The sequence below is a fragment of the Miscanthus floridulus genome, chromosome 16, assembly GCF_019320115.1.
Source record: "Miscanthus floridulus cultivar M001 chromosome 16, ASM1932011v1, whole genome shotgun sequence".
Classification (NCBI taxonomy): domain Eukaryota; kingdom Viridiplantae; phylum Streptophyta; class Magnoliopsida; order Poales; family Poaceae; genus Miscanthus; species Miscanthus floridulus.
In genome coordinates, this window is record NC_089595.1 from 37,211,037 (window position 1) to 37,227,447 (window position 16,411).

Here is a 16,411-nt window from a genome sequence, read left to right on the forward strand (position 1 = left end):
ATGGTGCTATAAAAGGTGTTTCTTCATATTTCTGCTGATCTAATTCTATTCATGGGATGATTTTCCTCCTACGACCACAGCAAAAAGAAAATTCCATCATATGAGAAAGAATAATAAATTGTGGAAGTCCAAAAATATTTCCTACGACCTCAGCAAAACGAAAGAAGAGAGCAAAATGAAAAAAAAAACGACCACAGCAAAACGAAAGAAGCCAGCCAAATGAAAAAAAAACAGCATATGAAATAAAAATTATCAAAGCCAGGTTTCGATCGGACCTGTGGGTTATGGGCCCACCATGCTTCCGCTGCGCCACTTCGATTTTGATGTCCAGGTGCTAATAGGTTTTCCTATGACGAATGCACTTGACCATGTGCTAATAGGGTTCTTTATGTCCGTAATGCGCGTGACCATTTGAAGGATTTCAGATATTTGGACTGCCTGATTATGTACTTCACAAGCACAAAGTAAGGAGAATATTAGAAGATTAGTTCAAAGCTTTGGTGCACTTAAAGCATAGTTCAACTCTTGATTTTGGCATTTTTCAATTCTCATCCTAAGTTTTTTATCACCATAGATAGAAAAGTTCACAAATCCAGAGCGTCAGGTAACAAATAGAGAGAATTCCTTATTTGACACCAGACAAATGACCCGTTCCTTTTTTGGTCCTCAAAAAATTTCCGTTCCCTATTTGACACCGAGTTCAACTTTCGTTCCTTATACGACCCTCCGTCAAGTTTGCCATGCATGAACCGTTAACTGACATGTGGGCCCCACCACCCTTCTCCCCTTAACTGACATGTGGACACCAGACAAAACGACGGCGGCGCTTGGACGGGGCGCATCCGCGCGTGGAGGTGGCGGCGCAGGCGCGCTCGCGCGGCCAGGGGCGCGTCCCATCCCCGCGGCGAGGAGCTATCGTGGCAGCAAGGCGGCGGCAGCGGCTCCAGGGCCGCACGGTGCCACCACGTCGAGCTTCTCCGACTCTCCGAGTGCTCCAGCTATGACGGGCTCTCGTCTCGAGCGTCGTCGCCGCCGCCGCGAAGTCCGAGCCCGCGCCGGAGAAGAAGGCTGCCAAGGAGGCCGGCGTCCCTCAGTGCGCGGCTCGCGGGTTCCTCAACGCCATCTTCAACGGCAGGCCTAAGCCGCCAACGCCGCCGTCGTCGTCACGGGGGGCGTCTTTGAGGATGTACTCCTGCTCCGTGCTCCGTCTTCATCGCCGAGTTCCGCCGGAGAAGAAGCACTCCTACTTGCTCGACCCCAACGAGTTCCGCCGGCAGGGCCACCAGGTCATCGACTTCATCGCCGACTACTACGCCCGCATGGACGACTACCCCGTGCACCCCAGCGTCAACCCTGGCTTCCTGCATGCACCACCAGCTCCCCGCGAACGCACCGTCGCGTCCGGAGTCTGACGCGTTCAGTACCGCGCTGCGAGACGTCCGTGACCTTATCCTGCCTGGCATGACGCACTGGCAGAGCGCCCGCCACTTCGCGCACTTCCCCGCGTCCAGCAGCACCGTCGGTGCCCTCGGCGAGGCCCTCACGGCCGGCATCAGCGTTGTTCCTTTCACGTGGGCCGCCTCGCCAGCCGCCACGGAGCTGGAGATGGTCGTCGTGGACTGGCTCGGCAAGGCGGTCCACCTGCCGGAGAGCCTGATGTTCTGCGGCGGCGGAGGAGGCACGCTTCTCGGCACCACGTGCGAGGCCATCCTCTGCGCCATTGTCGCCGCGCGATGTTCGCGCTCTCGCCAACCGAGCTGCAGGCCGCCATGCAAGCGGACGTGGACGCCGGGCTGGTCCCGCTCTTCCTGTGTGCGACGGTCGGAACCACTCAGACCACGCCCGTGGACCCTATCCGAGAGCTGTGCGCCGTCGCGGCGACGCACGGTGTCTGGGTCCACGTGGATGCGGCCTACGCGGGCTCGGCGCTCGTCTGCCCGGAGTTCCGCCACTTGATCGACGGCGCCGAAGCCGTGGACTCCTTCAGCATGAATGCTCACAAGTGGCTTCTGGCCAACAACGACTGCTGCGTTCTCTGGGTGAAGAAGCCATCGCTGCTCATCGCGGCGCTCAGCACGGAGCAGGAGTACATCCTCAATGCCGGCGAGGCGCATGGCCTGCCACACCCACAGCAGCTCCTCGGAGAGTCCGAACGCCGCGAGGCTGCGGATCAACGAGGCCGACGATGCCGGCGCGAGGTGCCTCAGGACAGCGTCCCCGTGCACGCGCAGCTCAGCGACGAGCTGCCGCGCCTGGCCGGCGGCGTTGGGGCCGACGGTCTCCCTGGAGCGCGCGAAGGAGTGGAGGAGGGAGACGTAGCAGCTGAGGAGGTGCTGCGGGTGCGCGAGGAGGTCTGCGCCGTTGGGCAGGGAGCGGAAGAAGTGGAGCGACGGGAGCGGGTGCGGGGTGAGCTGCGGGGACGGGACGCGCCCCTGGCCGCGTGAGCGCGCCTGCGCCGCCACCTCCACGCGTGGATGTGCCCCGTCCAAGCGCCGCCGTCGTTTTGTCTGGTGTCCACATGTTAGTTAAGGGGAGAAGGGTGGTGGGGCCCACATGTCAGTTAACGGTTCACGGATGACAAACCCGACGGAGTGTCGTATAAGGAACGAAAGTTGAACTCGGTGTCAAATAGGGAACGGAAATTTTTTGAGGGCCAAGAAAGGAACGGGTCATTTGTCTGGTGTCAAATAAGGAATTCTCTCTAACAAATAGCACTACAGCAAACGTATATCAAAAGTACAGCAATCTCATGACAAGCGTACATTGGAATCATGAATCCAGTCGCAGCAGGTAAACGATAAATGATTCTCGCAGAACAAACGTTCCGATTCAAGATTCCAATGTTATCCAAATACTATATCATGACAGCACCTGGAGTTGCCACCAAATTTCTACTAAAATCATAGTGGAAACTGAGCTGTGGTGACAGATAACCACACTGGACAAGGTAGGAAGCATCCAGTTCTTCAGCTGAACTATAAATGTCAGATCATATTGCAGATTGAAACTTGCTTTCTATTGTTCCGTCCTTAGTTTTCCTAGAGGAGTTGATTCCTTGACATCCCTCCAAATGCTGAGACGGAGCAGCATCTAAATGCTGGAACAACAAAGGAATTCCTTTAGTATTCTCGTACTATTCTACTAAAAAAAACTCCGAAGCCTTGAGAATGCGAGCAGACAGTATAATTCAGAGCATCCGAGCCACAAGTTCTGTTAATCAACAACCGATGGAGCTCAAGAGTAAAGAGAGCGCTCACTAATCCCCATGAGCCACTCTGTCAACTGAGTTGTACACGGATTCACAAAAGTTTTTGTAGCAAGGCAGTTTCACATGGCATTTTATGATGAAGGAAAACAGATTTACAGAAGTTTTTGTAGCAAGGCAGTTTCACATGGCATTTTGTGATGAAGGAAAACGGATTTACAGAAGTTTTTGTAGCAAAGCAGTTTCACATGGCATTTTGTGATGAAGGAAAATACAAAACTATATCGCTGTATCTTTTCCTGAGTAAAGCTAAACTACGAGTCATGTGCCCATGTACTAGGAGGCTCAGTTCAATAAGTGTTATCTTTAGAACCATAGAGTTCAGGAAGTATCTGCAGCCATCTTGAAGGGCAGGTTTGCAGTCAAATTCACATGTTCTGAAACTTGACTACAGACTAACCAATTGTGAAATCAGAAATTCAGAAGAAAAGGTAGCATCCAGAAATTCAGACTGTCCACCTTCAGCTCCTGCATTCCATGCCAAGACAAAATACATGCACTTGAACACATGTGATTCACATAATGGTGCTATAAAAGGGATTTCTCCATAAGCATGCTGATCTAATCTCTAAGGTCCACACCCTCTCCTTCTCCCTGCATCTTCACCTTCACTATGCCCTCCATGTTCTTTGGTCACACCTCCATGGTTCTATCCACCCTCCTGGCTGCACAAACCACACACCTCTGTGTAGCCTCAACCAGAAAGAAGTTGCTCACGCCTTCTGGTCAGGGTGCAGGGCTTAGATGGTTTGCTTTACCAGCGGAGCCATTTGACGATGTGCATAGCTCGAGTTAGAGAGAATCAGAGAAGAGACAGTCTAGAGGCAATATCCCATTTGAGGATTAGAGTAGCACATGTGCAAACCATTTAGGCCCGGTGTTGTAACAAATTTCCATTTTAAAATCGGTAACTTTATCATTCAAATGTTCTGCAGCAGCATATAAAAAATGGTGCCTTCATTCCAAGGGTAACCATATTTATACAAAACCAGAGTTGAAAAATAGATACCACAAGGCATCATGACTCATGCATATACCAATTTGTCCAAACGATAGCCCAAGAAGCCACGATAGTTAGAGCTGATAGCATAAAATCTATAATGCTGATTAGAAGTTAATCACTGATTCATCAGCAGTTTTTTCAAACAATATATCACTTAAATACATGATACTTAAGTGCTTATAGCTTTAAATCATCTCACATGGCTTCATTCCTTCACTTAAGCCTTGAAGATAAATACCTCAAGTTCTGAAAAGAGCATGAAGCATTAAGAGCAAGCATGCATGCAAATGCAGTTCAGTGTTTGCACAGGAGAAGCATCAATGGTCTAGCTTTTCCTATTTTTCAGTAAAATGTGTATCGATGTAAGGTTTAGAAGAACCTGATTTCAGGGACACAAGACAAAGTAGCTCAAAATTTTGCCAATACCATGGGCAACTTTTACTGAGCAATGAAGTATCCATGTTGCACTAGACATTAATTAGGCAAGAATAAATGCAAATGAAGCTTAATCCGAACACAGGAACGCATTAGTTTAGCTTCTCCTATCATAATCAATGTAAGGGTGGCCAATCAGGGCAGGGTGTTAAACCAGGCACACATGACAAATTAGCTCCGGGTCTCTCACCAAGAAGAACAAACTGGCAATGCAACAGATTGTTGGGCTAAATTTATTCACCAATCGGAACACCTAGGAATCTCAATCTCAAAAGAACATGTCTATCTATAACCAAACATTCCGCCCAAATTTTCACCCAAAACTCAAACCTTTCGGCAGCCTAGTCCTCGAGCTGCTTGAGCTCGGCCTTGAGCTGCTCCATCTTGAGCCCCATGGAGCGGCGGAGCGCGTCGGCGTCGGCGGGCGGGAGGCGCGCCAGGAGCGCCTCGTTGGCGGCGTCGCGCGCGATGGAGGCCTCCTCGTTGAAGTAGACCGTCTCCTTGCTCTCCATGGCCGCCTCGATCTCCTCCCGCGCCTCCGCGAACTTGCGGTTCACGTCGTCCACGTCCTTGCCGTAGTCCGCCGCGGAGGAGGAGAAGGCACGTCGGCGGCTGACGCTGCCCAACGGCGCCGCCTCCGGGAGTGGCCGCCACGCTCCAAGCGCGGGCGAGGGCGTCGCTTTAGGCAGGGTTTGGAGGGCCGCCGCGTCGGCGGCGGCCGGGAGGGTGAGGGAGACGGCGGCGCGGATGACGGCGCGAGGGTTCCGGTGCATCTTGCGTAGCGTGGCTTGTTTCGCGTTCCTTCCCCGTCCAGCAATTTCGGTCTGGGAGGTGTAGAGCAACGGTGGAGATCAGAGGATCAACGGAGTACCGTCTGCTCCGTTGACACGTGATTCTTTGTGTGTGGAATGGTAGGTGGAGCAAAAATGAGGAACAAATTGCCACTTCTACTTCCATCAAAAAAAAATTTGCCACTTCTACTTGTTTATTATGGTCATTGCTCATATTTGGTGAATGGACTAGTGCTTAGGCCATGTTTGGTTGAGCTGTAGCTTTTAGAAAAGTAGCTGTAGGTTATGGCTTTTGAAAAAGAAGTTGTGGAATATGAGCAGTAGTTTTTGAAAAAGCCTGTTTGGTTGAACAGCTATGCTTTCGAAAAAGCTGGTCTCACTTACAAGCAGGCCCCACATGTCATGCACACATTTAATCTTCTTCTTCCTCTCGCCACCAGGGGATGCCTGAGCTCACCAGGGGCCAAAAGCCAGGCTTTTGGCCCAAAGCAGCTGGCGCTTTTGAGCTCTTTGGTTGAGCTTTTGGCTTTTGGGGGCAAAAGCCACAGCCAAAAGCCCAATGAAACAGGGCCTTAGATTTTTAGGTTCTATCAAACTTGTGCTCATATTCAGTGAACATGCTGCTCAAGTGTGTCAACTTGTGCCAAAATGTTGCTAAGATCTAGACAAAATGCAGCTAAGTTTCTGCCAAAATGCAGCTCTTATTCAGTGAAGCACAAAATCAGAGAAACCGATGCTCTTATTGATTGACAAAGTAGCTCAGATATTTGAATATTTCATTCATTCATTCAGGGGTTAGCCTTCATGCAAATATAGAACACATTCCATTACGTTGAGTCCCTAAGGCACCTAGGATTACATTGAGTCTCCATTACATTCACTTCCACATTTGTACAACAAAAACACCTAATACTACACCAACAACTACACCTGCTACAACAGAGACATCCAACACAAGTTGCGTCTTCCTAATGCCCAAATCCTAAATAGGATCACCAAATTACATGTCACCAAATTGTTTCTTCAATTTCCTAACTTCACTTACAACATTGTCTAGTGTCTGCTTGACCTCATTCAGTTCTTGCTTCAAATCGTCACTACCCTCTCCACTTACTGAGTCAAAGTGGTGCTGCATCAGCTACCCTTGACGTGGTTCCAATGAACACACGTAGGCCACATACTCCTCAAAATGGATCCGTCCACACGTGTTGAGATCACCCTCGGTTCAAACATAAATTTGTCTAATTCAAACCAAATCACAAAGATGAAGTCAACATTGCAAATCTTCACTTTTGACGTTGTTGGGCACTTGATGAATCACTAATTCAGGGAGCCCGGTTGCTTGGTCTTGATATGGATCAGAGGCACATGGCAATGGAGGCAGTCTTGTAGGGGGTATTGCCCCCTTCTGCTACCGCCCGCCATCGAGCTCAAGCTCATAGCTCCTCCCTTCAACGGGCTTCAATTTCTCCAACCCAAGCATGGTCCCCGTCGTCTTGGTTTGGTGTGCCGCCGTCGAGAATCATTGTCGTCCCAATTGTTGTCGCCACTTAAGGTTCTTGCTGGAGGAGCGTGCGAGAAGCAGATTAGGAGTGAGAGACGAGTGAAGACGACGAGCTGACCGTGCCATTTGTCCTGTTTGGACAAGGGCATTACGGTCCATACGGTTTTCACCGTATGCCACATACACTTGCAAGTGATCCCAAGGCCTCGCCTGGCCTAGAGCGTGGCATATTTCAGAGTTCAGAAGAAATATAATGGCGTAGTTTAGAATAGGCAAATAGCAATGTCAGTTCTCCAATCTGAGAGAATTGTAATGGCATCAATAAAAAAATCCAAAGAAAAAAATGCCATGTGTTGGTACATTGGTGTTGTCTTATACATAGCCTCATGCAGTGCCAAGTAACTATGAGATGATTAAACAATCAACGTATATAATATGTTGTCTTTTGAATTGTCTTACAGTAATTTGATTATTCATAATTTGTGCAATGAACGAAGGAGAGTTTGTAACTTGTATGACAATATTAAATTATATAATGCAAAATAGTTGTCTCATAGTCTTATAATTTTTCTCATGAGATCATTGCTTCATGAACAACTTATTTCTTTCTCTCACCTTCCTCCCCCCCCCCCCCCCCCCCCCCCCCCCCCCCTCCACATCATCAAAAATTCTAATGTGGCATTACACGAGACTGGCGTTTAAAACTCCTGAATGTAGCAATGTATCTGCCATAATGGTTGAAAGTTAAGGGTGACTCAAAATTGTTCCCCTTTTAAATATTTTCTTGAAAAAAATACAATACCACACTTGGCAGTTTTTTTCCTTTATTGATACACGGCAGTTGATATGTTGGGTCCCAAATTGGCAGCTTGGTTCCATAAAAATCGTGTTGCAGAAAGAATATCCAATAGAAAAGTTATTTGGAATAACAAAGCGGTCATTGCTCATTTTTAAATGTGATGCGATTCTCCAAAAAGGTACTCACTGATAATTCAGCTATACGTGAACTACGCAAGTGCAACGCGATGTTAATATTCTTGCTCTTTCTGAGCATTTAGGACACCAGCATTTTTATGGTATTGCTAGAACAGCAAAGTGAAAATTTCAGCAAAAACAAGGTAAAAATCAGGAAGCCCACTGACCTAGAACAGCAAAGTGAAATTTTCATCTCTTTATGATCATAAGCACCTGCATTTTTATGGTATTGCTGAACAGCAAAGTGAAAACCTCAGAAAAAGGTAAAAATCAGGAAGCCCACTGAATTAAAACAGCAAAGTGAGCCCACTGAACTGAACAGCAAAGTGAAAAATTCAGGGGAAAAAAGGCAAAAATCAGGAAGCCCACTGAAATTTATCAGAGCCAGGTTTCGATATTGGGACCTGTGGGTTATGGGCCCACCACGCTTCCGCTGCGCCACTCTGATGTGGCTGTTAATGCGCAAATCATACTTTTATATATGGACTTCTTATGTTGTTGTTCAGGAGCAAATTATATGTTTATATATTGATTTCTCTTTGGTTCTGAAACCAAGTGCTCTCACTGCTGATTACTGATCTTACGTTAGCGAGGACAAAGTAAAGGTAACTAAATGTAACATCTATTGTTATATTGTGTCCTCTTTGGTTCTGAAACCTCAAGTTCTCTGACTGCCTGCTGAATACTGATCTTTACGTAATTAGCATGGACAAAGTAAAGGCAAGAGAATATTAGAACACTGCTCAAAATGCTTCGGCATAGTCAAAGCATAGTTGAACACTTGATTTCGGATTTGGCATCTAAAGATTCTGATAGCACTATACAGATACAAACTTGACAAATCCATAAAAATATATCACACTCAAAGTTTTCATGACAAGCGTGGAAAGGAAACCGTGAATCTGGTCGCAACAGATAAACGATAAAATGATTCCTCACAAAACAAATGATCAGATTCATGTTTCCATCGTGCAGTTCGGAAAATACTAGATCGTACAAACATCTAAAGTCTCCACCAAATTTCTAAATCATAGAGGAAACTTGAGCTGCGGTGGCAGAGTATGGCATTGGAGAAGATAGGCACCATCTAGTCTTCAGCTGAACTCAAAGTCAGATCATATTGCAATTTGAAGTTTGCTTTCTATGGTTCCGTCCTTTGTTTTCCTGCCACATTTGATTCCTTGACATCTCTCTCCAAATGCTTTTCTTTCTTGTGCTGCATTTTTTAATAGTATAAGCTGGTTAAATGAGGCAGAGCAGCGTTGAAATGGAGTGACATAGAAAAATGAGGCAAAGCTGCCAGAAATCCTGGAATAGCTGTTCATTTAGCACCTAAGAAGCAATTTAATCGAAACCAAGCATGTAGTCCGACAAAAAAAATGTGCCATAGAAAAAAGAAGCATGTAGGGACGATACTGGAAGTACCATAGTTTTTTTTACAGGAGTTATTTTATGAATCAGTGATTCTTTATGGGAATGTCAGCAACATATGTTCATATATATAGGCCTGTAAAATGATTGTTAGGAACATGGTACTTCAGCTTAGTCCAGAGAACTAATCGACGAAACATGTCAGCATTTCATTTTTTTGGGGGGGGGAATATGCATTTCCATTTTTATGCTGTACTCATTTAGCAGTTGAACATGAAGTGAAGGACTGAACTAAGCTGAAGAGAATTTGGTAAGAACCGCAGACTGGCATATGACCAGAACATGGGAGATTTTTTCTTCTTTTTTTTGGCAGTATGACATGTTAATTTCACCTTATCTTCTGTCTTTTCCATGATATTTTTCAGTACAGAATGAGATTGCAGCAGTTTGGGTGATGATAGAGCGGCCTTTGGAATCATTTATCATTTTTTTATGAATAATACATATATGATGAAATTTTAAAAAAGGAGTTGTACCTTTGGAAGGAGACCTTCTGCAGACATAAGTTCATACAGTTTGTGCATGATTGCTTCTTCTTGTACCTGTATAACATGGCAGACACAAATTAGTATGCACACATATCAATCTTCTAGATGTATTTAAAAGCTCATACAATCTAGGGATAAACTTGAAGTTTATGCAACTCGTGAGACATTGCTCGGTATGTTCCCATTAGTGCTTGATTTTGCTTCTCCAGATGCCTGCATCTCTCTTTTATCTTATATAATGAGCTAAAGTTACAATCCCTTTTACTCAAAAGGGTAGTCAAGAAATTTTACTTGGACATTTCAGCTGAATGTTTTGGTTCCATTATCATCAAGACCTGGATACTCCTTCCTGCAAAATATCCATCAGACAATCATTCCAAATCAGCTAAAAGATGCTACCGAGTTCAGTAAGCAGATCCTTCATGGTACACTGCGCTATAAAATATACAAGTGCATGCCACATGTAACATGTAAGTCTTTTTATCTGAAGAACGCCTTGCATATCATTAAAAGTGCACAAACTACTCCATGGCACTATTGCTATCGACCATTACTCAAGTTTGAGATTGAAAAAAGATTAAGAAGTTTGCAGTAACAACCAATGAATACTATTGAAAAATGGTAGAACCAAACAAATCCGTGCATACAAACGAGGAGTTCTTTGTTCAAGAAACAGGCAATCAAATGAGCAACAAAAGTCAGCTTCAGTGTTGGTTAAGCTACGAAAGGCTTGGCACGATGCACTTTCTATTTTTCTAGAGTCATACAACACATTTTTGAAACAGGTTCTTGCCGGCTTTTTTACAGATGTGAAAGCCAAATGTTCAGAGGGCTGACTTAATGGGGCATATGAATTAAGCGGCGTTTGGAATAAAGATTTGGATTTGATTGACAGAAAAGAAAGGCAGGAACAGAATTTAAAAAAAAACTATTCCTTGGAAACAATCAATCCTGGTGAGCTAGGGGTTTCCTTACCAGGAAAAGAGGAAATCAGTACAAGCCCAGACGGATCCATACGGGGTATGACAAAGACACGAGAAGGGCAGTGAGGAGGAGCCCAAGGAGCTAGTGAACACCAGGTTGCCGGCGATGTGATTTGTGTGACAAGACAAAGGCAGAATGGGGAGAAGAACAACTACAGGACAAGGGCTCGGAGATTTGTAATATTGGTTTTTTTTATATCAGATGGCCATGTCAAGTTTGGAACATATTTATTTATTATTTTAATAAAAAAATAGAAATGAGCAGTAGCACTTAATTATTACTAGACCTGAATACCTTGGCAGGGCCAAAATGGACACACATACAGCCAGCAAGGGTAGGATACTTCGGGGCTGCTTGACCTGGCCTGACCTGGCTGGCGCAAGCAAAGAATCTTGCCTAGCCAGGGGAGCCAATTTGGCTCTCTCAGGCGGGCAAGGAAAAACTCATCCGCACAAGTCCCAAGATGCTCAGATAAAGCTTCCAAACAAGCACGCTTGCTCCCTATCTTTGCTTGGTAAGGCTACACGTTGACTAGTAGAGGAACCAAGCAGCCCCTTCGTCACTCCACAGGCCATATCCCATGGCATCTGTCCGAATCTTTTAAGATTTGGTGAGAGCATCTGGACACACTTCAAATTTCACCTTCTATATCTTCATTCGGCTATGCACTCTAAAATATTTCTCCTCCATATCAATTAACACCCCCAACGGACTAGTCAATTCTCATCCTTCAAATCTTATTTGTCTGCATTGTGTTGATATTCAAAATTTTGTAATTGTCTCGAACAATTTAAGATGGAGCAGTAAACTATCTAGTTACCTTTGTAAAACTGATTCGTAGCTCCTAGTAGAATCAAATTCAACAACATAATACTAGAAGTATTCATCAACACCTTTGGCATGATAGAGAAATTGTCTCTAGAATGGATCATCTACTCTATGTTCAGGCAATACATAACCTGAGCACACTGTACTTTTTGGAACAACTGCCTACAACATCCTGAAACAATTGAGCACACGGTAATAATTGATTTTTTTTTTGTTGAACTGACACAGTACTGAGATCTAGTAGTGTGTGTACCAAAATACAGGTTTGAAGGAAAAAAAAACACATCTGTATTTTGATTCATCAACAAGATCGTTTTCTCTATGCTGAAATTGTTACTCAATGCTGCAATTATGGACATTTCAGTGCTAAAATCACTTCCTCAATGGACCATCCTCTATAGGAGCAGACCAACCCCATCAGTGCAGTAGCACGGTTCTTCCCCAAGGCAGAACAAAGAAGCACTTCTCCACAAATCGACATTAATCCCCATCTCAATCTCGTTTCCCCTTGTCTTCCATCCCAAATCAACACAAACTCCAATCCCAATCTCGTTCTCTCTATTTTCTCCCATACCAATCAACACAAAAAAAAAGTCCCTAAATTCCTTTGGGCTATAGGGCTGAAGGCAACCCCGCACAGGAAGCGGGCGGACTGCTATGCAACGCAGTAAGGATGGGGGAGAGGTAGGACCTTAGGGAGAGGGTACAGCGCCTGGGGATGATGAGGGCGGGGAGCTCACCAAGGCCGCAGAGGAGCACCGGCGTATGACTTGCGGCGGCGACCCTATAGCCTCTACCGTGTCCGCGCGGGAACAAGACCATCACGCTGGGAGGGCGCCAGGGCGGATGGCGACCAGCGACCAGCGACGGCGAGGCAAGAACAGGCACGTTTGGTTTGGACTCTGGAGCCTGGCCCAGTAGGCAGTACAACTCAACTGTACCACCACAAACGGCGTATCCGCTGGATGGTTTCTGGGCCTGGTTTAGGCTGGCTGGTGCTGGTTTGTTGTGAGAGAAAAACACTGTTGGCTGACTGGTTTGGGCTGGCTGAAACCAACAATCGAACAGGCTGAAAGTTTTAAGGGTGGTTGACACAACGACTAAAGTTTAAGAGATGTCATGTTGAATGTCACGTGGATAAAAAATAAATTACAGAAGTTCTTGATAAACCGCGAAACAAATTTATTAAGCCCAATTAATCTGTCATTAGCACATGTTTATTGTAGCACCACATTGTCTAATCATGGACTAATTAGGCTTAATAAATTTCGTCTCGTAAATTAGTCTCAATCTGTACATTTAGTTTCGTAAATAGTCTATATTTAATACTTTGTGCATGTGTTCAAATATCCGATGGGACAACGATTAAAGTTTAGAAGGTGAAACCAAACACCCCCTTAATCAAGTCATAAACGATAATGTTATGGCACTGGCGTCTGTCATGTGACCCGTGTCCAAACGCGGCTCCTCATTCTTACTCCTTCCACGCTCCTTATCTCCTGCAGCAGCGCACCATCGCACGACGTCCTTCCCCGCCGGGTGCCCCTAACGTCCGCAGATCCGGCGATCCTATCTGTCACCTCGGTGAGAGCCATGGAGTAGGAGCCAGGAGCTGGATGTACTCACCTCCCGTGAGATCTATGGCGGCGGCGCAGCGGTGTTGTAAGGGAGTGGGTGGTTCTCCTCCACCTCGCGCGCGGCGCCCTTCGACACCCCCGACCGCGCCATCTCTCATCTCGGTGACTGAGCTCCCCCCACCCCGGTGGCCATGGCACTCCTCGTGTCCCATCCCCACCGTCGCCGCCGAGCCAAGTTAGGTACTAGTGGTGCTGGTCGCGGTGGTGCTGATGGTCACGCCGAACAGCAACAGGAGTGTACCATAACAACCCATGGCCGACACCAACATGATCGTGGTGACGACGCAGGATTCCGGAATCCTGGCACGGTTCCTTACCAACCCCGCGGCATCCCATCCGCGGCGCGACCGCGCCACCTCCACCACGCAACCCGCGCACCAACGGCGGCCCAATAAATCCCCTGCGCTCCGCGTCCGCCGGCACGCAACCCTAGCCTCCCTCCCCTCCTCCGCCGCCGCCGCTGCCGCCATGGTGAGCGCCGAGGCCGGCATCGACTACGTGCTGTGGACGGAGGCCGAGGTGTCCGCCCGCGTCGGCGATGTCGCCGCCGAGCTCGCGGCCGACCTGCGCGCGCTGCCGGAGCCCGCCGTCGTCGTCGGCGTCGCCACGGGCGCGTTCCTCTTCCTCGCCGACCTCGTCCGCCGCGTCGACGTGCAGCTCGCGGTCGACTTCGTGCGCGTCGAGTCCTACGGGGCTGGTACAGAGTCCAGCGGCAAGCCACGTATCACGGCCGACCTCAAGGTCGACGTGGCCGGCAAGCACGTCGTCGTGGTCAGCGGCTCGACCCCTACTCGTGAATCGCTTTTGTGTGGTTCGCGTATCTTTTGCAATTATCCTGTGGTGGTGTCCTGTAGCAAGAATTTTAGTTGGCTTTGATCATTTGGTTGGTACCCGCCATTTGCTTGTGGACAGACTCGATGGAAGATAATTCACGTGACCTCCTCTAGAGTCTAGATTGTTTACCTTCAATCAGTAATTCAGTTGATAGTCTTGTTTCTATGTTTCATGTTCCCAGAGAGTACTAGAAATTTAGAATGGCTGTCCAAACATGACTGCATAATTATTTTTTTGTCTGCACTAGGAACAGAAATCATTGACCTAACAAGGTGCTAATAATCTCAAATTGATCTAGTGTTCAATATTTTCGGGGAGGGCTAGGAGAAAAGGCGAGGATATACACTTAATCGTATGAGATTATTTGAGCACTGTTTGTAACTATTGAATAAATATCAGCTGGTAAGGCCACCTATATCATAGGGCATATACAGTTTGTACAGACTATAGAGTGCCTGTTTGAAGTGGGACATTTACAGCTACTCTGAATGAAGTAGTTTTGTGTAGAGCATATGCCAACTTTAAACGTAAATACAGCATTCACATTTTCCACTAGTATGCAATGTTGTGGTATGGCTCTAAAATATAGGCACCATGGGAATTATTAATGTGTTGCTTGATTCATGTTTTATATGTCTAGGAATAGTATTCTATTGAGAAATTTGGTCTGCATTGTGTCAGATTGATACTATGGGAAACGCATTTTTGAAAATAAATAAATAAATTTGATTATGCTAATAAGTCTTTCTTATTATTGTTTTGTAGTCCTAACTTCCTATAATCATCTGAGATGACTTCCTAGATCTTGGTGAGTCTGTTTGAGCTGGTATATGGAATTTGACAACGATTTCGTATCTCGGTAGGTTGAAGATATTGTGGACACAGGGAATACTCTGTCCTGTCTCATTGCTCATTTGGAGAAGAAAGGTGCATCATCCATATCGGTTTGCACTTTCCTTGACAAACTAGCAAGAAGGAAAGTCAGTCTTCAGCTAGTGGGGGATGGAAAATTCTACCGAGGCTTTGAGGTACGAATACCACCTGTCTCTGTATTGCATGCACTTCTTGAAAATATTTCCACAAAAATGTTTATTGTTAAGTAGCAAGTTCCATAAGTATGTAGTTTGCATCTTTCATTGGTAACAATCATAGTACTAAATTTCTTCAAAATAAAAACAATTATAGTACTGAAATGAAAAGCAATCCTGAGCCGCCCTTTATATTATGAGTAAAATGCATGGATGGTCCTAAGCTTGGAGGCACGCGGTGTCATCCAGGTTCTAAATTCCATTTTTTTTATTTCAGTGCCCAGACTACTTTGTTGTTGGCTATGGTTTGGATTATGCGGAGCTCTACCGTAACCTGCCTTATGTCGGAGTTCTCAAGCCCGAGATGTACAAAAAGGATTCAAGCAATTAGACCTGAGGAGGCTGTACTTGCACCACGTGCAAGAGATCAAAGTTACAAATGATGCAAAGATCTCAGTTACAAATGGTACAGTGATCTAGTCTTTCTTAATAACTTTGTAAAAGGAAAATGCAGAAAGACGTCTAGTTTACCCTTTTCTTCTGTTCAGGAAAACTGCAGTTTTCCAAGTTTCAGTAGCATAACTGCAAGATGTGCTATTGTTTGTCACCAAACAGCAACCCTGAAGGGAAAGATGTGGTTGCATGTGACATGTTACATTTTCAGTTTATAGGCTGAACAGCTTATCTCGTAGTGAGATGTGTCCTTGAAGTTACATCTGAGAGATTCCTTTGTGGTTATCTTATTCCATTGAACTTGGCTTGCCTACGTTGAAAATATTTTTCTGGATCACTGGCCTGGTTACTTCAGATTGGGAGGGAAACTACCAGTCAAACTGATGATTGGGAGGGATACTACCAGTCAAACTGAACGTATCAGTTCAGGTGACTATCGACCTTTTTAAGTCCTGGCCTTCGTCACCCACTCACATAACGAATTTGTTTAGAAGGATGTGTGTTGGGCATGGTCAGGATCCCAAGTGAACCTTTCCTGAACAATTGAAATTGAAGTGTATCCCGGAACTCCTCCGAAATTCATTGAAATTGAAATTTATCCAGGAACAGGAACTCCTCTGAGGCCTTTTTTAGTTGGCGAAATTTTTTGGGAAATGATACTGTAGTACTTTCGTTGTTATTGGGCAATTAGTGTCTAATCATAGTCTAATTAGGCTTAAAAGATTCGTCTCGTGAATTTCATCTAAACTGTATAA

At 45.9% G+C, this 16,411-nt stretch overlaps 3 protein-coding genes and 1 pseudogene across 6 annotated transcripts; 2 read left to right on the forward strand and 2 right to left on the reverse strand.

Moving 5' to 3' along the window:
- Positions 1-886: 886 nt before the first annotated feature.
- Positions 887-2,453, forward strand: LOC136512873 (tyrosine decarboxylase-like; annotated as a pseudogene).
- Positions 2,454-2,700: 247 nt separating this feature from the next.
- Positions 2,701-5,549, reverse strand: LOC136512874 (embryogenesis-like protein). Of its 2 annotated transcripts, none has more exons than XM_066506885.1 (2): positions 5,034-5,548; positions 2,701-3,097 (listed from the first exon to the last, which is right to left on the reverse strand). In XM_066506885.1, exon 1 carries the CDS (start codon positions 5,474-5,476, stop codon positions 5,045-5,047), a length of 432 nt encoding a protein of 143 aa, XP_066362982.1. In that variant the 5' UTR covers positions 5,477-5,548; the 3' UTR covers positions 2,701-3,097; positions 5,034-5,044. The 2 variants fall into 2 exon arrangements, with proteins under 2 accessions (XP_066362982.1, XP_066362983.1); XM_066506886.1 differs by lacking the exon at positions 2,701-3,097 and adding an exon at positions 4,496-4,514 and having other exon boundaries at positions 5,034-5,549.
- A 3,310-nt stretch (positions 5,550-8,859) lies between these two features.
- LOC136513200 (uncharacterized) lies at positions 8,860-12,603 on the reverse strand. Of its 2 annotated transcripts, XM_066507188.1 has the most exons (5): positions 12,445-12,603; positions 10,184-10,241; positions 10,033-10,105; positions 9,881-9,946; positions 8,860-9,189 (listed from the first exon to the last, which is right to left on the reverse strand). In XM_066507188.1, exons 1-5 carry the CDS (start codon positions 12,524-12,526, stop codon positions 9,115-9,117), a joined length of 354 nt encoding a protein of 117 aa, XP_066363285.1. In that variant the 5' UTR covers positions 12,527-12,603; the 3' UTR covers positions 8,860-9,114. The 2 variants fall into 2 exon arrangements, with proteins under 2 accessions (XP_066363285.1, XP_066363286.1); XM_066507189.1 differs by lacking the exon at positions 10,033-10,105 and having other exon boundaries at positions 12,445-12,602.
- A 566-nt stretch (positions 12,604-13,169) lies between these two features.
- On the forward strand, positions 13,170-15,990 carry LOC136511664 (uncharacterized). 2 transcript variants are annotated; one of them, XR_010772792.1, is made up of 4 exons: positions 13,170-14,112; positions 15,039-15,203; positions 15,481-15,669; positions 15,752-15,990. XR_010772792.1 is itself a non-coding variant. In XM_066505710.1 (3 exons), the coding sequence occupies exons 1-3, from the start codon at positions 13,594-13,596 to the stop codon at positions 15,592-15,594; spliced, it is 798 nt and encodes a 265-aa protein (XP_066361807.1). In that variant the 5' UTR covers positions 13,170-13,593; the 3' UTR covers positions 15,595-15,990. The 2 variants fall into 2 exon arrangements, 1 of the variants encoding a protein (XP_066361807.1); XM_066505710.1 differs by having other exon boundaries at positions 15,481-15,990.
- Positions 15,991-16,411: the final 421 nt, after the last annotated feature.